General features: G+C 42.9%; 1 protein-coding gene across 2 annotated transcripts in view; it reads left to right on the top strand.

Annotated features, from left to right (window-relative positions):
* The window catches only part of LOC129822294 (seizure protein 6 homolog), a 166,290-nt gene extending 144,339 nt beyond the window's left edge, over positions 1-21,951 (top strand). The window contains exons 6-18 of one of the 2 annotated variants that reach the window (XM_055880451.1): positions 1,471-1,639; positions 6,535-6,701; positions 8,019-8,213; positions 8,303-8,441; positions 13,545-13,741; positions 14,578-14,772; positions 15,640-15,831; positions 18,737-18,928; positions 19,059-19,097; positions 19,280-19,388; positions 19,763-19,868; positions 20,328-20,336; positions 21,051-21,951. In XM_055880451.1, coding sequence (XP_055736426.1) covers positions 1,471-1,639; positions 6,535-6,701; positions 8,019-8,213; positions 8,303-8,441; positions 13,545-13,741; positions 14,578-14,772; positions 15,640-15,831; positions 18,737-18,928; positions 19,059-19,097; positions 19,280-19,388; positions 19,763-19,868; positions 20,328-20,336; positions 21,051-21,080 — 1,739 coding nt within the window. In that variant the 3' untranslated portion in view covers positions 21,081-21,951. Of the gene's footprint in view, positions 1-1,470; positions 1,640-6,534; positions 6,702-8,018; positions 8,214-8,302; positions 8,442-13,544; positions 13,742-14,577; positions 14,773-15,639; positions 15,832-18,733; positions 18,929-19,058; positions 19,098-19,279; positions 19,389-19,762; positions 19,869-20,327; positions 20,337-21,050 lie in introns of both variants that reach the window. The other variant, XM_055880450.1, reaches the window with a different exon arrangement.
* The last annotated feature ends 729 nt before the right edge of the window (positions 21,952-22,680 follow it).

Here is a 22,680-nt window from a genome sequence, read left to right as displayed (position 1 = left end):
TACAACAATGGGACCAGTAGACATTGCTATGCACACACACTTTCTCCACAGTTATTGAACATATTAATAGACACAAACACTTTTCTCTTCTCAACCCTTATCACATGGCCTTTCAAAAACAAATTCACATGTGATTTGTCTTGTAACTATTCCTACCAGAGCATCAGCACAGTTCTTCCCTCTGCAACAAGTGAGGCGTGTAACCACATGAATACGTTGTCCTCGCCGGAGCAATTAGACCACTAGAATGATCTCACACGCACTCAGCTTGGTGTTGCTCAAAAGTGAATTGGGGTTTAATCATTGTGAGCTGCAGTGTCTGTTGCACTGGGTGGTGAATGTTAAACAGCCAGCCCTATTCAGTCAGGCCTCTCCTAAGAAGTAAAGCACGAAACAAAACAAGACACGTTGTTGTTGTTGTTCTCAGCCGAAACAAGGACTGCGTCATATTTTCTCTTCCAACAAGTTCACCTCTTGATTCTGCTTGTATTCGTCTTGCATAACAAGCACAGATTCAGACAGGGTTCAATCCCTGGTGGAGGAACGTTTAGAAGCAGACAGTTTAGATGCAGGATCAGATGAGCACCAGTGATGAATCGTGAGTGAATGTTTTAGTCCTGGGTTGGAACAATGGGTCTCTACATCGTTTTAACACTGAATGGAGAGCAGGGAGGCTCCCTCCTTGCGTTGGGCATCGTCAAGGCATAGTTTAGAAAATGTGTGGAGAGAGTATAAGGATTCTCTCTCCTACCATTTATACAGTGTGTGTGTGTGTGTGTGGGTGGGTGTGCCTGCGTGCCAGACAGTGGTCCCAGAGCCCACAGCACGGTGTCTGCAAGGGTCTGATTACTGATGGCAGGGCAGAGTGCCACAGAGCAGGTTAAGGCTGAAGCTGCTGCTCTGCTTTAATTAAACCTTGTGTCTACCTAGCTTACCTTCACCTCGTCTGTTGTGATACACTGTTACCAATACCAGACCCACTCTCTCTTTTATTTATTTACACAAACTCAAATCTTGCTCTTACTCACCACCTCGACTCATTGTGTTCTCCGGATTTATCTCTAGTCATGGTTTCCCAAGGTACAGTATTCTCTGTCGTGACACATTCTGTTTGACTGAGATTTAAGCAAATTATTTTCCCAGACTAAAAAATGTCTCTCTCCCTCCTCCTCCCATCCCACCCTTCTCCTTTCCTCTCCTCTCCTCCCATCCCATCCTTCTTCTTTTCTGTCCTCTCTTCCCATCCCATCCTTCTTCGGTCCTCTCCTCCCATCCCATCCTTCTTCTCTCCCTCCTCCTCCCATTCCATCCTTCTTCTCTCCTCCCATCCATTCTTCTCCTCTCCTCTCCTCCCATCCCACCTTTCTCTCCTCTCATCCCACCCCTCTTCTCTCCTCTCATCCCATTTTTCTTCTCTCATCTATCTCATCTTCCTTCTCTCCTCCCATTCCTACTTCATGGGCATCCCAGCTGCCTGTGGTGGCATTGTCCGGAATGCCACGGTTGGCCGCATTGTGTCGCCCGGTTTCCCTGGCAACTACAGCAACAACCTGACGTGCCATTGGCTTCTGGAGGCCCCAGAGGAACAGCGAGTGCACGTCCACTTTGAGAAGATGGCCCTGGCAGAGGACGATGACAGGTGGGGTGTTGGTCATGGGGTTCAATTCACTACAGTGTTCAGTCAGGCCTGGATTCAAATAGTAGTAATTTTGTTCCAAGTATTTTGAGCTTTGATTAAGCTCCGCTGAAGGATGGGACTAAAAACAAACAAAGGATAGGCTAATTGACATCATCTGATAGACTAATTGGCATCATTTGAGTCAATTGGAGGTGTACCTGTGGATTTATTTCAAGGCCTACCTTCAAACTCAGTGCCTCTTTGCTTGACACCATGGGAAAATCTAAATAAATCAGCCACGACCTCAGAAAAAAATTGAAGACCTCCACAAGTCTGGCTCATCCTTGGGACCAATTTCCAAATGCCTGAAGGTACCATGTTCATCTGTACAAACAATAGTGCGCAAGTATAAACACCACGGGGCCACGCAGCCATCATACCTCCCAGGAAGGAGGTTTTGTCTCCTAAATATGAACGTACTTTGGTGGGAAAAGTGCAAATCAATCCCAGAACAACAGCAAAGGACCTTGTGAAGATGCTGGAGGAAAACAGGTACAAAAGTATCTATATCCACAGTAAAACGAGTCCTATATCGACATAACCTGAAAGGCCACTCAGCAAGGAAGAAGCCACTGCTCCAAAACCGCCATAAAAAAGCCAGACTACGGTTTGCAACTGCACATGGGGACAAAGATCGTACTTTTTAGAGAAATGTCCTCTGGTCTGATGAAACAAAAATAGAACTGTTTGGTGGTAATGACCATCGTTATGTTTAGAGGAAAAAGGGGGAGGCTTGCAAGCCAAAGAACACCATCCCAACCATGGAGCACGGGGGTGGCAGCATCATGTTGTGGGGTGCTTTGCTGCAGGAGGGACTGGTGCACTTCACAAAATAGATGGCATCATGAGGAGGAAAATTATGTGGATATATTGAAGCAACATCTCAAAACATCAGTCAGGAAGTTGAAGCTTGGTCGCAAATGGGTCTTCCAAATGGACAATGACCCTAAGCATACTTCCAAAGTTGTGCCAAAATGGCTTAAGGACAACAAAGTCAAGGTTTTGGAGTGGCCATCACAAAGCCCTGACCTCAATCCCATAGAAAATGTGTGGGCAGAACTGAAAAAGCGTGTGCGAGCAAGGAGTCCTACAAACCTGACTCAGTTACACCAGCTCTGTCAGGAGGAATGGGCCAAAAATCACCCAACTTATTGTGGGAGGCTTGTGGAAGGCTACCTGAACTGTTTGACCCAAGTTAAACAGTTTAAAGGCAATGCTACCAAATACTAATTGAGTGTATGTAAACTTCTGACCCACTGGGAATGTGATGAAAGAATTAAAAGCTGAAATAAATCATTCTATCTACTGTTATTCTGACATTTCACATTCTTAAAATAAAGTGGTGATCCTAACTGACCCAAGACATGAAATCTTTACTAGGATTAAATGTCAGGAATTGTGAAAAACTGAGTTTAAATGTATTTGGCTAAGGTGTATGTAAACTTCCGACTTCAACTGTATAGATATATACTGTATATATAACGTACCAGTCAAAGGTATGGACACACCTACTCATTCTATGGTTTTTCTTTATTTTTACTATTTTCTACATTGTAGAATAATAGTGAAGACATCCAAACTATGAAATAACACATATGGAATCATGTAGTAACTAGAAAAGTGTTAAACACATCTAAATATATTTTATATTTGAGATTCTTCAAAGTAGCCACCCTTTGCCTTGATGACAGCTTTGCACACTCTTGGCATTCTCTCAACCAGCTTCATGAGGTAGTCACCTGGAATGCATTTTAATGAACAGGTGTGTCTTGTTAAAATTAAATTTGTGGAATTTCTTTCCTCAATGCGTTTGAGCCAATCAGTTGTGTTGTGACGAGGTAGGGGTGGTATACACAAGATAGCTTTATTTGGTAAAAGACCAAGTCCATATTATGGCAAGAACATCTCAAATAACCAAAGAGAAACGACAGTCTATCATTACTTTAAGACATGGTCAGTCATGTCAAGCGCTATGATGAAACTGTCTCTCTTGAGGACCGCCACAGGAAAGGAAGACCCAGAGTTACCTCTGCTGCAGAGGATAAGTTCATTAGAGTTACCAGCCTCAGATTGCAGCCCAAATAAATGCTTCACAGAGTTCAAGTAACAGACACATCTCAACATCAACTGTTCAGAGGAGATTGCGTGAATTAGGCCATCATGGTCGAATTGCTACAAAGAAACCACTACTAAAGGACACCATTAAGAAGGAGAGACTTTCTTGGGCCAAGAAACACGAGCAATGGACATTAGACAGGTGGAAATCTGTCCTTTGGTCTGATGAGTCCTAATTTACGTTTTTTGGTTACAACCGCCGTGTCTTTGTGAGACGTAGATTAGGTAAACGGATGATCTCTGCATGTGTTTTTCCCACCGAGGAGCATGGAGGAGGAGGTGTGATGGTGTGGGAGTGCTTTGCTGGTGACACTGTCTGTGATTTATTTAAATGTCGATGCACACTTAACCAGCATAGCTACCACAGCATTCTGCAGGGGTACGCCATCCCATTTGGCTTGCGCTTAGTGGGACTATCATTTGTTTTTCAACAGGACAATGACCGAAAACACACCTCCAGGCTGTGTAAAAGCTATTTGACCAAGGAGAGTGATGGAGTGCTGCATCAAATAACCTGGCCTCCACATTCACCCAACCTCAACCCAATTGAGATGGTTTGGCATGAGTTGGACCCAAGAGTGAAGGAAAAGCAGTCAACAAGTGCTCAGCATATGTGGGAACTCCTTCAAAACTGTTGGAAAAGCATTCGAGATGAAGCTGGTTGAGAGAATGCTAAAAGTGTGCAAAGCTGTCATCAAGGCAAAGGTTGGCTACTTTGAAGAATCTCAAATATACAATATATATCATGTAGTAACCTAAATATCTTTGGTTACTACATGATTCCATATGTGTTATTTCATAGTTTTGATATCTTCACTATTATTCTACAATGTAAAAGACACTTGAATGAGTAGGTGCACTTACAGGGCTATTCCATTTTTTCTATTGCACCAGGCCAACTGAATAAAGTCCAAAACTTTAAAAGAAAGCAAATACCATCTGGACCCAGGTCTGCTACAGTGTTCTGACCTTATTGTTCTACTCCAGTACACTATCCAGGTCTAAATGTTCACTTGAGTACAATAATCACTCAACAAGCAGTCAACAGCCCATCAGAGTCCTACTGCTGTCTCTGTGACAGTTGGACCTGATTCTCACCGCAGGCTCATGATTCTGTTGTCACACGTCATATTACCAGTCCATTCCTCTGATACACTTCCAGGCATTGTCTCATCATCTGAAGTAGAGATTCAATGGAACATCTGTGTCTCTGTGTCAGAATGGAAATCCAATTTTGAGAAAATAGTTTAAGAGGAAGGTAGAAAGAGAGAGAGAAATACTGAAATACTGAAATAATTGGAAACATTTCACTTGAATCCCCTTCTTACTTTATTTTTTGACTGTCATTGTGAAACTATACAGAACAAAAATATATACGCAACATGTACAGTGTTTGTCCCATGTTTCATGAGCTGAAATAAAAGATCCCAGAAATGTCATTTATGCACAAAAAGCTTATTTTGTTCAGATTTTGTGCACAAATTTGTTTACATCCCTGTTAGTGACGATTTATTCTTTGCCAAGATAATCCATCCACCTGACAGGTGTGGCATATCAAGAAGCTGATTAAACAGCATGATCATTACACAGGTCGGCCTTTTGTTGGGGGCGATAAAAGGCCACTCTAAAATGTGCAGTTTTGTCACACACCACAATAACACAGATGTCTCAAGTTTTGAGGGTGCCTGCAATTGCCATGCTGACTGCAGGAATGTCCACCACAGCTGTTGCCAGATAATTTTATTATAATTTCTCTACCATAAGTCGCATCCAATGTTGTTTTAGAGAATTTGTCAGTATGTCCAACCGGTCGCAGACCATGTGTATGGCGTCGTGTGGGTGAGCGGTTTGCTGATGTCAACGTTGTAAACAGAGTGCCCCATGGTGGCGGTGGGGTTATGGAATGGACAGGCATAAACTACGGACAATGAACACAATTGCATTTTATCAATGGCAATTTGAATGCACAGATATCCCGTGACAAGATCCTGAGGCCCATTGTCGTGCCACCTCATGTTTCAGCATGATAATGCACAGCCCCATGTCACAAGGATCTTGTACACAATTCCTGGAAGCTGAAAAGGTCCCAGTTCTTCCATGGCCTGCATACTCACCATACATGTCAGCCATTGAGAATGTGTGGGATGCTCTGGATCAACGTGTACGACAGCATGTACCAGTTCCCTCCAACATCCAGCAACTTCACACAGCCATTGAAGAGGAGTGGGACAACATTCCACAGGCCAGAATCAACAACCTGATCAGCTGAATATATTTCAATTTACTGATTTCCTTATATGAACTGTAACTCAGTATAATCTTTGAAAATGTTAGCATTTATATTTATTTTCCTTATTGGAATCATAACGCTATGGGACTGCACCTATAAGCTGTTGTGAATGTTCGTAAGGCAATATAACAATTCACAAGAGGGTGCTTCAAATTAATTAATTGAATTGACTAGGACATGCTTATTTGAGTTGAGATAATGTTGTTTTTATGAGTGGTAGACGCTGTGTCTGGAGACAATAACAAATGGACTTTTAATGAGGTCAGTAGGCTAGCTCCTCAGCTGTACTGAAACATATCATTGGCCTTATATGCAGGTCAAGCCCGATGCTGTACTACCGTATCACATTCCTTCCTGTTGCTTCATCTCTTTAGGAACGTGCCCACTATGCATATTATGAGGTCTTATAAATCCAACCAGGTACTGATGTGTTTTAATTTCTCTCTTTCAGGCTTCTGATCAAAAATGGGAAAAACATTGATTCTCCTCCGCTGTATGACTCATATGAGGTGGAGTACCTGCCCAACGAGGGCCTGGTGAGCACCTCCAGATCCCTCTTCATAGAGCTCACCACTGATGGTGCAGGCACCTCCACCGGCATCGCCATCAGATACCAAGGTAGACACATCCCCAAGGGAGCTAACGCAAGTCTTCAGGTCTCGGTTACCCCTAGCCCCCCCCTTTGACCTTCTCCATCTCACAGAGACCCATCCAGGTCATGGCACCAATGTTACTGACTGGGGTAGAAGGCAGGTTCCCTGTGTGCCACAAGACTAGGCATGGGTATCTAACACAAGTCTTCAGGTCTTTGGAAAGGGTACTTGGCTATGAAAAGCCAAATGACATTTACTCCTGAGGTGCTGACCTGTTGCACCCTCTACAACCACTGTAATTATTATTTGACCCTGCTGGTCATCTATGAATGTTTGAACATCTTCAAGAACAATCTGACCTTAATGGCCATGTACTCTTATAATCTCCACCCGCACAGCCAGAAGAGGACTGGCCACCCCTCAGAGCCTGGTTCCTCTCTAGGTTTCTTCCTAGGTTCCTGTCTTTCTAGGGAGTCTTCACTAGCCACCGTGTTTCTACATCTGCATTGCTTGCTGTTTGGAGCTTTAAGCTGGGTTTCTGTATAGCACTTTGTGACACCTGCTGATGTAAAAAGGGCTTTATAAATACATTTCATTGATTTGAGTGATACCCAAGGATACTCAAACTCCCCTCACATACAGTCCAGCAGTGTAAAATTAGTGGAGATAAAAACTGTTGTTTAAGAAATGCATCACACAGACCCCTCCAGGCACTGGTGTGGAGAAAAGACACTGCCTCAGGCCCTCTCCTCTTCTTTCCCTCCTATAAATAATTGGAATGGAAATAAGTGAAACATAACATAACAATTGAAGTCCTCTGCTCTGAGCAGTTTAGCTTCAAACTCTCAAATGTTAAATTTTTCTCTACGCTCATCCCCAGTCATCCTCTCTATGTGGATTTTCAAAGGGCTATTCAGAGCTTGAAGTCAGAGCCACATCACAGGTTCTGGAGTCATTATCCAATCAGATCAATTGAATCTGTATTGGGCTTCAATTTACTGTAGCAAATGGGATTACGCTGTAAGAGAGCAGCGCTGCTTATTCTAATGGACCGTGTGTGGGTTGTCTTTAACATGATTAGCCTGTTCAATCTGACACCATGTGTAACTGCTTTAATAGTGCTCCTCTCTTCCTGATACCATTACATGTCAGTCGGTGGGTTGAAGCAGCAGACCACCAATTAAATGTACCTCTGGGTCTGCTCCGTCTTTGATAGGCAGCGAGCTAACGGGCGGCTCGCTGTCTGCAAAGTCAATGGCCCACTGCCTATGGCACACATGGGGCTCAGTGACACAGTCTGGCCTTTTTTCTGTGGTTTATCCACATATCCTCTCTTTCACAGCGTTTGCAGTGGGCCACTGCTACGAGCCATTCGTCAAGTACGGTAACTTTACCAGTAATGACAGCACGTGGGCAGTGGGGACGGTGGTAGAGTTCACCTGTGACCCTGGCTACACCCTGGAGCAGGGCTCTGTCATCATTGAGTGCATGGACCACAACAACCCCCAGTGGAATGAGACTGAGCCCGCCTGCAGAGGTATGCGTGTGTTTTTGTTCTGTGTAGGAAATGAGCCATATGATACTGTTGCACAGAGTATTTTTGCTTACTGTGTGTGTGTGTTACAGCTGTTTGCAGTGGAGAGATGACTGACTCTGCTGGAGTGGTCCTCTCTCCTAACTGGCCAGAGGCCTACGATAGCGGCCAGGACTGCATCTGGGGGATTCACGTGGAGGAAGACAGGAGGCTCATGCTAGACATCCAAGTGTACGTATCTTAATTATCTATTACGTTCTACACTACAGATTCTCCTGAACATCAGATATAACATTTTATGCAGACGCAGAAAAAGGATGTTAGCTATGGGAACCCTTTAAAACAACGTCCTGGCTGCACATCCCCTTCCCATAGCAGTTCAAGTTGAGGACGCTCCACCACAGAATAGCTCTAACCTTTGTAAGAATCTTGACCCTCACACAAGCTCTACAGCAGATCTCTGCACTCAGATCATTAGGAGAAGCTTTATTGCTGATGTACAAACACAGCCCCGACTTCAAACAGAAACTGCCAGTGCAAAAAACTACCCCACTGTGACTGGTTAAACAAATCAAAAGAGAAAAGGTCTGAAGATAAAATAATATGTTGCTCTTGGATGGGACACATAAGTAGCAGCAGACAAAGGTTAATTACCAACTGGAAAGGAAACTAATTATTTCACAGGGGTTCGGACAGAGGTGGTGTGTGTGTGTTCTGCTGAATCAGATAGGTTGATTTGAGCAGAGCAGGGGAGAGGAGCGAATGTTTTCCTTGATAGTGATGTCAGGTGAAGGCTGGGAACAGAAGACCCTGCTGTGTCAGACCCTGATAGATTAACCATGCGTACAATCATTTGGCTTCCTTAATTAAGAACTGGCTCATTTGCATATGTTGTCTCTCTTGCTCTTTTCTCTTCTCTCTCTCTTCGGAACGCCTCAACTGTGGTTGTACATTCTGAAGCATTGTAATAAATGGCATCCTCCATGTTTGGTACAAGAAGCTGTCAAAATAATAAATGTCCTATTAATTTAGAGGGGACGCAATTTGGGCAGATGTGACTTTCAGGGACAACGGTGAAGAGCCTTCAGCTCAACCTTGGAGCGTTGATGAGAATTCAGCCTGAGTGTGCATGTGGGTGAGACAGAGAGAGACCTATCTAATTTAGCCTGAGTGTGCATGTGGGTGAGACAGAGAGGAGGCTATCAAATTCAGCCTGAGTGTGCATGTGGGTGAGACAGAGAGAGACCTATCTAATTTAGCCTGAGTGTGCATGTGGGTGAGACAGAGAGAAGGCTATCTAATTCAGCCTGAGTGTGCATGTGGGTGAGACAGAGAGAGAACTATCTAATTTAGCCTGAGTGTGCATGTGGGTGACACAGAGAGAAGGCTATCTAATTCAGCCTGAGTGTGCATGTGGGTGAGACAGAGAGAGACCTATCTAATTTAGCCTGAGTGTGCATGTGGGTGAGACAGAGAGAGACCTATCTAATTTAGCCTGAGTGTGCATGTGAGTGAGACAGAGAGAGACCTATCTAATTTAGCCTGAGTGTGCATGTGGGTGAGACAGAAAGAGACCTATCTAATTTAGCCTGAGTGTGCATGTGAGTGAGACAGAGAGAAGGCTATCTAATTCAGCCTGAGTGTGCATGTGGGTGAGAAAGAGAGAAGGCTATCTAATTTAGCCTGAGTGTCCATGTGAGTGAGACAGAGAGAAGGCTATCTAATTCAGCCTGAGTGTGCATGTGAGTGAGACAGAGAGAAGGCTATCTAATTCAGCCTGAGTGTGCATGTGGGTGAGACAGAGAGAGACCTATCTAATTCAGCCTGAGTGTGCATGTGAGTGAGACAGAGAGAAGGCTATCTAATTCAGCCTGAGTGTGCATGTGGGTGAGACAGAGAGAGAACTATCTAATTTAGCCTGAGTGTGCATGTGGGTGAGACAGAGAGAGACCTATCTAATTCAGCCTGAGTGTGCATGTGGGTGAGACAGAGAGAGAACTATCTAATTTAGCCTGAGTGTGCATGTGGGTGAGACAGAGAGAAGGCTATCTAATTTAGCCTGAGTGTGCATGTGGGTGAGACAGAGAGAAGGCTATCTAATTTAGCCTGAGTGTGCATGTGGGTGAGACAGAGAGAAGGCTATCTAATTTAGCCTGAGTGTGCATGTGGGTGAGACAGAGAGAAGGCTATCTAATTTAGCCTGAGTGTGCATGTGGGTGAGACAGAGAGAAGGCTAACTAATTTAGCCTGAGTGTGCATGTGGGTGAGACAGAGAGAGACCTATCTAATTTAGCCTGAGTGTGCATGTGGGTGAGACAGAGAGAGACCTATCTAATTCAGCCTGAATGCGCATGTGAGTGAGACAGAGAGAAGGCTATCTAATTCAGCCTGAGTGTGCATGTGGGTGAGACAGAGAGAAGGCTATCTAATTTAGCCTGAGTGTGCATGTGGGTGAGACAGAGAGAAGGCTATCTAATTTAGCCTGAGTGTGCATGTGGGTGAGACAGAGAGAAGGCTATCTAATTTAGCCTGAGTGTGCATGTGGGTGAGACAGAGAGAAGGCTATCTAATTCAGCCTGAGTGTGCATGTGGGTGAGACAGAGAGAAGGCTATCTAATTTAGCCTGAGTGTGCATGTGGGTGAGACAGAGAGAAGGCTATCTAATTTACCCTGAGTGTGCATGTGGGTGAGACAGAGAGAAGGCTATCTAATGTAGCCTGAGTGTGCATGTGGGTGAGACAGAGAGAAGGCTATCTAAGAATAATCTACAGGATTTCCTCCCCATTTCCTCCAGTTTTGATGTGAACATCCATACCAGCACACACTGAAAGGTGAACAAGGGGAAATATGAGAACCTAACATCTGCAATCTCAGTTTAACGACATCACTCAAACCACTGTTATCTTTCAGAATATCCTCGAAGAAAGCATTCAGTCTCTGATCATAGTGATGAAACCAGGGTTGCACAAAGAGTGATTGTGCTTGGAGCCCAGTCACTGATAATCTGAACACACAGACTCTCGTGCCATGAACCTGCATATACCATGCCTGATGCCTCCCTCTTGTCCCACTAGTCACGCCAGCATTCTGAAACACCATTGCACAGTGTGCCTTCCTAAAGCTCGTTACCAGGGTTTAGGAACACTTTACCACGGTAATGAGAACAATCTCATTCCTTTATAGTCATTCATCACTGCCCAGCGTCCTGTTCACCGCTCCCAAAATCACACAGGACCAGGGATCCTAATGACGGCTGGTACACTCATTCAGGGGAACTACTAATGACGACTGGTAAATTCGGACCAACTAGGAGTACTAGCTAGGCGCTCGTTAAGAGCTCAGGTGCAGGAGATGGGGCTGTGAATGACATGCAGGTGTGGAGGATGGTACACCGGAGGTGTAGTTCAGCAGCCTAAATTCAGATGCTCCAAATGTTGACGGAGTGCTCCAACGCCTAAATAGTGTTTGGGAATGAGAATAAGCTGTGCCCCTGCCTTGATGAACTTTGATTATTAGAAATACACATTCTGAATAAACACCTGCACACAAACACGCATGCATGTGACCTTCGCCAGTTCTAGTTAATATGCATGCATACATTCACGTACACACACATACTGGAATAGTTTGCAAGTTAAATAGGATTTGAAAGACAGTGATTCTGGTCGTTTCCATTAAAGTGTGCTTTGCCTTTGGTGAGAATTTAGTGAAAAGAGCGACAGGATATTTTATGCATCAATGCATCAAATATTAGTTACAGCACTTATCTTGATTAGGTTTGTCTCTCAGGGCTAGAAGTTGGCAGGAGAACTCATTGGCTTATTCCATCACTAGTATCGCTGATAAGTGTGTTGACTCTGAGCCTGCTAGTCTGGATACTGTACGTTAGCCTAGCACTGAGAGTTGAGTTTGAGTGAAGGACAGTGGATCTGGATCCCCGTCCAGCCAAGATCTCACAAGCCAGAGAGGAGAGAACTAGAAGCGAGATTTTCCATCAGAACGTTCATTCAGGTTTGGGAACTAAGAGGTGCAGTTGTGAGATAAAAGGAGAATGGTCTAATGACCATTGGGGAGCCATCATGACACCCAAATGACTGTGTTTAGTCTAATTGTGATTTGTATTGAGGGGTATTAATTTTGCTCAAACTAGTTTGAAACTTGTACTGAACATAAATGTCAAGTTCTCTCAGTGTTGGAGAAAAGCAAATGCGGGTACAGATGAGGAGTTGTCTGAGATAATGCATTGTGAAGGAACATGGTGGCAGGCCTGTGAGCCGAGTCAATCAGAGCCTGTGTTTAAATTACACTAAATCAAATCACTGCCACATAATAGAAAGCATGATTGATTTTCTCTGCAGATACGGCAGCACAGCTATGCAAAGGCATGTTTAACTCGATCACAACTAATTTTATGCAAGCTGATACAATTTCTCAATCTGTCCCGCTCTATTGAGGTGAGATGCATTTTCAATAGTCAATGAATTACTGCAGATTTAGCTTTTTCTAGAGTTGCAATACAGATGCATCAGCAGAAAATATCCACTGGTTGAATCAACATAGTTTCCACATCATTTCAATGAAATTTAACCAAAGTGGAATAGCTGTTGAATTGACGTCTGAGCCCAGTGGGTAGGCTAAGCTGTGCGGATATTTCATTAGTCTGAAACACCTGATCTTTGCCAAGACGTGTGTGCATCATATGTTTAATATCTTGAAACTGAACTCCGTTCACAGAGTGTAAACAAGTTGACAAGACAGACATTTTTACACTCTGTTATTCATGTCATACAATACACTACTGATACACGACTGCATTACAGCACCAACTCTCTTTATCGCTCAAATTTTTCTGGATTTTCCTGGATTCTGTTAAACTCCAAATTGATTAATAGTACAATTGCTTGCCTTGTAATGAGTTTTATCAGGAGCCATTTGTGATTAATTAGAGACAGGAAAGAGTTACGTGTCACTTCCCTATTCTGGCGGAGAGTCATTTCCTCTCTACTTCACATCCCGTCCTGGTGCTTAAGGAGAGGGCTCTGTCTCAGGTGACACATTTAAAACAATAGTAAAAAAAATGTAAGCGACAAATTACCACATGGTTTTTCACTTTCTTGTCAGTAGAGCTATGGTGCTCCAAAGTAAATGGAAAATTAAAACAGAACGTCTCAAAGCAAGAAAAGTATTTTAGTGAGGGTGCTTTCAAGTTTTTAAAACAGATACAGGAAACAATGACAAAGAAACTATAGGACAAATGAGCTAGTAATGTAAGAGTGTGCGTGAAGGCCAATTCTTTGTGCACGGTGAAATACATTTTCCTTCTTGGTGCTCCAGCCTCAATATAGGGAAGAACGACCTGCTGACATTCTATGATGGAGATGACCTGACTGCTAAGGTGCTGGGCCAGTACGGAGGCTCACGGCCACACTTCAAAATCTACACCTCCATGGCCGACGTCACCATCCAGTTCCAGTCTGACCCGGCAACCAACATCTACGGCTACGGCAACGGCTTTGTGGTGCACTTCTTTGGTAAGACCCCGGAGTGAGTTACGAGATTGTGTGAACAGAGAGTTGATGCGATAGACGGCCAGTGAAGAGGGGAGATGAGTAAGGAGGAGGAAAGTTTTAGAGGGTTCAGGAGGAGACACTCTTCCATGGTCAGAGGGGCCCCTTCCATCAGCACGGTCGTCACGAAACCGGAGCAGAGCCAACCCATAAAGCAGACATCTGATAAGATGCAGCGAGAGAGAGAAGAGTGAGTGAAAGAGAGAAGAGGAAGGGAGAGAGAGAGTGAGAGGGAAGGGGGTGGGGAGAGAGAGAGAGAGAGAGAGAGAGAGAGAGAGAGAGAGAGAGAGAGAGAGAGAGAGAGAGAGAGAGAGAGAGAGAGAGAGAGAGAGAGAGAGAGAGAGAGAGAGAGAGAGAGAGAGAGAGAGAGAGAGAGAGAGAGAGAGAGAGAGAGAGAGAGAGAGAGAGGTGGTTTTGTAGTCTGTTCATGCCTCTAACTGAGAGGGAAAGCAAGGCCCAGCCAAGTGGTGCAGCTGTCTGGTATTGTGCCCGTCAGAGGCCCAAACACAATTACTGCGTGTGTTTGTCTACATTAGCCTCATCTGCAGGGTGCCCTGCCCTCTCTGGCTTCTGCTGTGGCTAGAACAGGGACAACCATGCTGCCTGGCAGATAGACTTCCCCATGCATGGTACTTTTCACACTAGATTGAAATTCCAACAGAATGGATGTCCTCTATTGAGTTTGTCCTGAGGTTCATTCATTTGAATGCAAAACCACACCACTCCAGCTCTGTGCGCTCTGTAAAGTAGGTGCCTTTTTTCTCTCGTTCTCTTTCTCTCTCCCTCCTTCGTGGATACAGAGGTACCTCGTAACGACACGTGTCCGGAGCTCCCAGAGATCACCAACGGATGGAAGAGCACCTCCCACCCCGAGCTGGTCCATGGCACGGTGGTCACCTACCAGTGCTACCCAGGCTTCCAGCTGGTGGGCACAGAGCTGCTCATGTGCCAGTGGGACCTGACCTGGAGCGGAGACCTACCCAGCTGTGAGAGAGGTGAATACCACACACACACACGCGCATACAAAAGGTGCATTGTAGGTGTGAGAGGCAGTTTCAGTTATGGACAGGCTAAAACAGAGGCTGATGGGTAAAAACATTCACTGCTTTCCTGAAAACACAACCCTTTTTCTCTATAAACCGATGTACCAGTGAGTTGAATAGGCTCTGTGTTCCAGCTCCTCCACACATTACTCCTGTTTTATCCAGATGACTTGGATGCTGCAGAGTAGAGACAGGATAGTGTGACAGAGTGTCCTTGGTCCTGATCCCATCCCACACAGTGACAGGCACGGCATCACTGACCAGTAACAGGACACAGGGGTTTGGAGCCTCATTTGGACGTCTGTCACATAAACATTATTACCACACTGACCCCTATCCTACTGGGCCCAGGATTGGGTTTGTGGTTTGCTGCTGTGAGAGACTGAGACACAGAGATGATCTCTTTATTCTCCAGCTCGGTGGGTTTATGTGTCTGAAGAGTTTACTTAGAAAAAGGCACCACTCTGGTCGCACCGGATAACCACAAATAAGCAGTGACAAATACTAATAATATAATTAAATTAAATTGTATTCACTGCACATGAGTAAGCTCTGATTTTTTCTCTGTCTGTCTGTCTGTCTGTCTGTCTGTCTGTCTGTCTGTCTGTCTGTCTGTCTGTCTGTCTGTCTGTCTGTCTGTCTGTCTGTCTGTCTGTCTGTCTGTCTGTCTGTCTGTCTGTCTGTCTGTCTGTCTGTCTGTCTGTCTGTCTGTCTGTCTGTGTGTGTGTGTGTGTGTGTGTGTGTGTGTGTGTGTGTGTGTGTGTGTGTGTGTGTGTGTGTGTGTGTGTGTGTGTGTGTGTGTGTGTGTGTGTGTGTTAGTGCTGTTGTGTGCCGACCCAGGTACTGTGGAGCACAGTCGCAGGGTGATGTCCGGCCCGCGTTTCACTGTAGGCTCCACAGTCCAGTACATCTGCAACAAGGGAAACACCCTCTCTGGAAACAGCCTGCTCTCCTGCTACAACCACGGCTCCTCCGGACCTAAGTGGAGTGAGAGGCTACCCAAATGTGTCTGTATGTACCCCCATGGACTTCAGCCTGATAACACATCTCCGTCATACACACTTCCCAGCTAGCACATGGCTCCTTGGACGTTGTGGGAACATACATTTTTGTTTTCCCATTGGTTCTGGGAATGACGTTGGTAAAACTGATTTTTTTTTAAACGTTCTGAGAACGAAAGTGAAAATTTTGCCCGTTCTGGGAACATACATTTTAGGTTGCAGGGAGATTCTGAGAACGTTTTGCTATGGTTCCCTAAAAGTTTTCCTGGGAGGTTTTATTATCTTAGATTTGCAGTTTTATAAACTGTTCTTCATCCTGTAAGCATTACATGTCAACGCAGGAATTTTGATAGTGCACATTTTGATGGGCTCCCGAGTGGCGCAGCGATCTAAGGCACTGCATCTCAGTGCTAGAGGCGTCACTACAGACCCTGGTTTGTTTCCAGGCTGTATCACAACCGTCCGTGATTGGGAGTCCAATAGGGCGGCGAACAATTTGCCCAGCGTCGTCCGGGTTTGGCCGGGGTAGGCCGTCATTGTAAATAAGAATTTGTTCTTAACTGACTTGTCTAGTTAAATAAAGGTTAAATAAATACAAATTAAACAGGGCTGCGGGCTAGAAGGTTGAGGGTTCGCAGGTCACAAGTATTTCGCTAAAAGTTGTCTGTGTTTAAACATCTACTATTATACAGAAAGTGAATAGCTTAATCAATTGATAGTGACAGAATTAGATTACTTCTTAAGCAAAGTTTGCCATTATCTTTAATAAAAAGGTAGGCCTATGGCATACCCTCTCATACCCCCTCAATTCGAGTCTTTGTTTTAACTTAGCCTACCTCCGTGTCAGTGAAGGGCTGTTATTTAAAGAGTGCATGGTGGGTGGAGGAATTGACTGACAAATCTATGGATATAGCAGCCTATTCAGTTTGAGCCTAATGTCGTCTGACAAACAGGTTGGCCTACCTCTTATTTCTTAACTAGGAAGAAATAGGCTCCAACACAAAGCCCTCTTGTTGTTAGTAAAGTCTAATTAAAATGAAGACTGTTTAAATGAATTATGCCTACTCAAATTTGCCTTCTTTCAGCACCATGAGCTGTCCATTTCCAATTCATTGTGCTGCGGCTGCTGCTTCAAGTTTCAGCACCACAATGTAAGTTACTTGAATCTGGCTTATTGTGAAGTCAATACCGCTCATAAACACATCTTGGGCAATAAACATTGTTTTTCAATTATGGTAGTAGAAAGCTATCAAAGTTGATCTCCGGCCCTCGCGCTCTCCTTCTCAAACTGAACAGAACATAGGCTATAGGCTAGTCTGTGCGCAAGCTGTGCAGCAATATTACAAATACAGCTTTGCTCTGTGCTTCTCTGAGCATGCACTTCGTAGTCTATATGCTATGGATCATTTGATTGAGACCACACTAAATAGTCCATAGGCATAATTGATATTGCGCGCCCAGCGGAGAATCAGAGATGAGGGCACACATCGATATATAGCCTAATAACAACTAATTCTACAACCCTGAGAAATATTGAAATTTCATCAATTACAAAGTACATGATCGTCCCCTGGACTAGTTTAAAAAATACTGAAATTGAAAAAGCATGACCCTCCCCCATTTTCCTCCAGGTAACGATTCTGTACATTTCTGTCAGTCCCTTTAAGCATTGATCATTTTTTTATTGCGGCATGGTGTCAGTGAGATTCAAACCTATGATCTTCTGTTCTCTATCCATGGAATTAGTGCTACGTCACCAGGATGGAGCTAGCATGCCATGTTTTATTTTACTTATACAAGAATTTGTTCTTAACTGACTTGTTAAATAAAGGTTAAATAAAAATTTAAATTCAAAATAAATACAAAGCCGTTCATTTTAGTTTATTCAAACAGACCCCATTTCAAAGGAAACAAGTACCTCATTAAAAGTGCAATATGCAGGAATTGCAGCACCATTTACTGGTTGCCAAAATTAGAATAATTCGCCCAATTTCAGTTTAGGTGACAAAACAAGCCCTCAGAGTGTAGAGAATCATTGTACCAACTGTATTTTCAGTTGTTTGAAGCTGGTGTAAAAAACCTAAAGTAAATGCAAAAATCAAACTTAAGAATGGGAAGTTAAAAATAGGTTAAATACAAAAATGTAAAAGCATAGAAATAGCGCACATAGAACTGACCTACCACTTTTAGACATGCTTCCAATAAGAATGACAGATCTATAACTCACATTTCTATATACATTTGGTCAGGTCGCCCCCAAAAAGTTACATTGTTTTTGCATATTTTACTTTCGATTTTGTACATCTGCTTCAAACAACTGAAAATACAGTATTTTTCGTAAATTGAAAATATATTTCACAGAGGTTTAGATGGTACGAGGATTCTCTACACGATACATTGCTTGTTTTGTCACAAAAACTGAAATTATGCAAAATATTAGAATTTTAACAACCAGGAATTGGCCGTGTGATTTCTGGATATTCACCTTTAACATTCTCTGAACGTTCTGAGAACATTACTTTAAATAGAACCATGAGGAAACCTGTCGAAAATGTTGGGCTGAAGTACTGAAATTCCCACAGAAGAAAGTTGTTTCTGAACGTTTTCTGAACGTTCTGAGAACATTACTTTAAATAGAACCATGAGGAAAAGCTATGCTGAAATACAGAAATTTCCACCTGGTTTTTAGAATGTTATGTGCAAGCTGGGTATCCTGCACCATTCCCAGAATATTGTGGGAAGGTTGTATAACCATAGGACAACCACGCTCTCACCAAGCTCTAAGAAACATATGGTTCTCAGAACGTTATATACTAGCTAGATTGGCAGTTTTACTAGCTGTTTAGAAAATTAAATGATATGATGACTGTGTGTGTGTGTCTGCGTGTGTGTCCTGTCCTCTCCTCTCTCAGCAGTGAACTATGAGCCTTGCAGGAACCCTGGCACCCCGTCTTACAGCACCCAGATCTCAGAGAAGCCTCTCTACCAGGCCGGGGAGACGCTGAGCTTCTCCTGCCTCAGAGGCCATGAGCTGCTAGGGGAGCCTGTCCTCCGCTGTGTCCCTGGACACCCTTCACAGTGGAGCAGCCTGCCCCCTGTCTGTAGAGGTAGTAACTGCGACCATGTACTCCCCTTTGTGTAGTTCACACAGGCTTAGTTCACAGTAGTTTATGATGAACAATATATATGTCTGTATGTTTTTACATCTGTGTTCTGATGTTTTTCCTTTATTTACAGCCTCCTCAATTGAGTTTATAAGTGAACGCAGGTTAGACGGTAAGTGTCGTCATATTTGCACCAGTAATTGTTAGATCTTTCAAATTAATACATCAAATCAAGACCTAATAATAAAACGCAATACAATACTTCACAGCAACTTTAAGTGTGCTACATTGAAGAATGCATCTTTAGGTTATCATAGCAGTTGAGTGTGTCCCTGTTGATTCCTCTACCACCAGTTGCCAGTGCCGACTACAGCATGGAGGGAGCCAACATAGCTCTAACAGTCTTTATACCAGTGGCCCTCATCATGGTCTTCATCATCGGAATCTACCTTTACTTCTCTAAGTAGGTCTAGTATGCATACTTTATATAGATAAACAAAATACTTTGAAGGTATGAAAGCTATCATCATCCATAGTACCTACTGTAGTAGTCTAACCAGTGCTTGACCTGGACTGAAATAGGTTCTGGTACTCGTTTTGGGTGGCGCTACTGTTTATATTTAGGTGTAGGAGCTCCACAATGCTTTTTAACTAATATGCTATAAGAAGAACAGAAGCTCAAGCAGTAGAACATTTCATGTGCCGGTACTCCACACCGGTGAACTTTTGCCCAAGTCAAGCACTGAGTCTAACCAATAGCTATAGACCCAACAGGCTCTGTAATAATGTTGTAAGTATACTATGCTGCCCTTATGACACTATGTCTGTGTTCTCTAGGGTTCAGCGGAAGCCTATGTGTCTTCCCATGTCCACCTCCTTACCATATGACCACATCCCAGGAGAGTCCACCTTCGACAACTCCCTCTACGAAACAGAGACTACAGTACGTTATGTTATAGAGATATTCACTGGTTCTTTAAGATGCCTGTTGGAATTAGTAAGCCCCCAAAAAGGTTGAATTCAGGCACTGTCATTTGTGTATGAGATGATGCACTTAAAGCACCATCTGGTTTGCCATATTGCAGGTTCATTCACCAAATTGAATTCCCCGTTAAGTGACGTTATAGAAATAGGATTGAGGGGTGTAAAGCTATACTCCATTCACCTTCAGTCATTGATAAAGGCCATTTCATTACACCTGATACAGACAAAAGGTTGCCAAGTAAATTTGACATTATTTGACAGAGTGCTATGACATGGTTTTCAGACATGGGTTCAAATAGTATTTGAAATTTGTAAAATATTTTACCCAAGTCTGATGCTTTCATGCTATAAATAACGATTGTTTGTCTGTCTATCTGTCTGTCTCTTTTTCTGTACTTCCTTGACTGCACCCCTGAAGAACAACGAGGTGAGCCCAAGCGCTAGACTACAACCTGCTTATTAAGCCTCCAGTGTGTCTGTCAGTCAGTCTTCATCAATTCCACACTCTGATTCTGCAGCCTGAACCTATTAAACAGTGTGAGCTTATTAAACTAAAGCCCACAGTAGGTTGAGCACATTTAAAAATGGGTCAGGAGGAGAGGGGCAAACCTCTCAAATCAAATAAAAAATATAATCAAAGTTTATTGGTTGCATACAGTTTTACAGATGTTATCGCAGGTGCAGCGAAATGCTTATGTTTCTAGCTCCAACAATATTTAGCATTACAATACAATACACACACAATCTAAAAGTGAAAACAATTACTAGAACGAACAAGAAATGAAGACATATCAGAATGGGCAATGTCAGAGTCTGGAATATAAATAAATATATACTGGATGTATGTGAATGTTGTGTATAGACAATGATGTGTATAGACAATTCAAAGTCATTGTCTCCTCTCAGGAGAAAATGGAAAATCCTCACAGTTTGGGCTGACCACCTCCACACACTAAATGTATCTCTGTGATATCCCTATCATAGTCTACAAACAGATGTCTGTTATCACATGGCTCGTTCACAAAAAGAGGAATGGCGTTTGGGATCATAGTAAAAATATGGTCTACTGTACTTCTCAGTCTCCCTATACCTTCTTGTGACAAGCTTGTCCCTAATTCAGAACTCTGTCCTCATTTCACAGGACACAAGAGAGTATGAGGTTTCCATCTAGAGGCACGACTATGTGTTTCAGCATCGACAGGTCTGGTCTCAAGCCGGTTTGCCTAGTGGAAGTTTGTCTGCACTCCACTGTCCGATAACACACATCGCTCTTTACTTGCCTCCACCTTTTCCTCTGTCTGCTGAACATATCTCTGCCCAGCCCACAGTGGAAATTGGCCATCACTGCAAAGACTTGAAAACATGATTATTTTTGTAGAGCTTCAACAGAAATGGCCTAACAGCAGTGTTTGTACAGTTTGTATCCTGATATGATCAAACTCTAAAGATGTCAGTCCAATGTGGAACCTCACTAATGGGAAATGATGTATCTAGTCCGAAAAATGTATCTAGTCCGAAAAATGTATGTAGTCCGAAAAATAAAATGTGTAAATACAACAGGATATGTTTTTCACACAGCTTGTAGGGCATTTTTATTTTGAGAGAAGGCAAAACACAATAGAGCTAGATTATTCAAGTGATGATTGGAGGGATATCATAATAACTTGATGGACTCTTAAAGCTTTCAAATACACTGGACAATTAAAACATATTTTCATTTTTTTGTACAGTATCTCCAAATTGCAAAGATGACCCTCTCAAAAACATGTAAACACACCTCTTTTTTTAATGCAACCTCCTATGATTAAAAACATCAGAATGTGCCTTAAATTAAAGGCCCTTTTTAAGCAATGTTCATATCATGTATATTTCTGATACGTCATTAGTTCAGCTTAGATTATTACATTGTTGATTTCATATGGATCATAAAGTAGAGATATAGTAATGCAAAGAAAAAGTTATTTAATTTCTTCTCATTCACGTTTTTGTTCACAATTGTATGTATGTCTTCAAAACGCTGATTAAAAGGTATTCAATAATGATATCGGATTGGCAAACATCTGAAAAGTCCATGGCAAAGTGTGTTCTAGTGCCATTTGTTTTGTGATGAAAACCAGGGAAGGTTAAGCTTAAGAAGTCAGTTTTGTGGATTGGGGAATTCTTAAAAACTGATGCAATGTATTTGTCAAAAATAATATAGCTGATTCTGTAGGAGAACGCATCACCATTCAAACTCTATTTTTATCATTGTCACATTATAATATTTATTCATACAAACAGGTATGATGACAATATTATAATTCTATAATCTAGTTTTGATGCATTGTATATATACTGATTAAGCCACTTCATGAACAAAACACGTCCTCAATAAAGTTACTATTCAGAAAAAAATTGGACACCATCTTATTAATTCATTTATTAAGGATTACTGGTTCACTTCAAGATGCAATTTACCGTTTTGCCCGCTGAGTCGTTCATCTGAATTTGCCCTGATAAGTATACATGAATAAAGCAGAGCTGAAAGAAGCAAGAACTTCCTTGAAAGAAGTGGAGAAAACTGCATAACACTGAGAAAGAAGTTGAGAAAACGGCATAACACTGAGAAAGAAGTTGAGAAAACGGCATAACACTGAGAAAGAAGTTGAGAAAACGGCATAACACTGAGAAAGAAGTTGAGAAAACGGCATAACACTGAGAAAGAAGTTGAGAAAACGGCATAACAATGAGAAAGAAGTTGAGAAAACGGCATAACACTGAGAAAGAAGTTG

This window comes from Salvelinus fontinalis, chromosome 24, assembly GCF_029448725.1.
Source record: "Salvelinus fontinalis isolate EN_2023a chromosome 24, ASM2944872v1, whole genome shotgun sequence".
NCBI classification, from domain to species: Eukaryota; Metazoa; Chordata; class Actinopteri; order Salmoniformes; family Salmonidae; genus Salvelinus; species Salvelinus fontinalis.
Note: the sequence above shows the minus strand (reverse complement) of the source record. Positions and strands in the feature narration are given on the sequence as shown.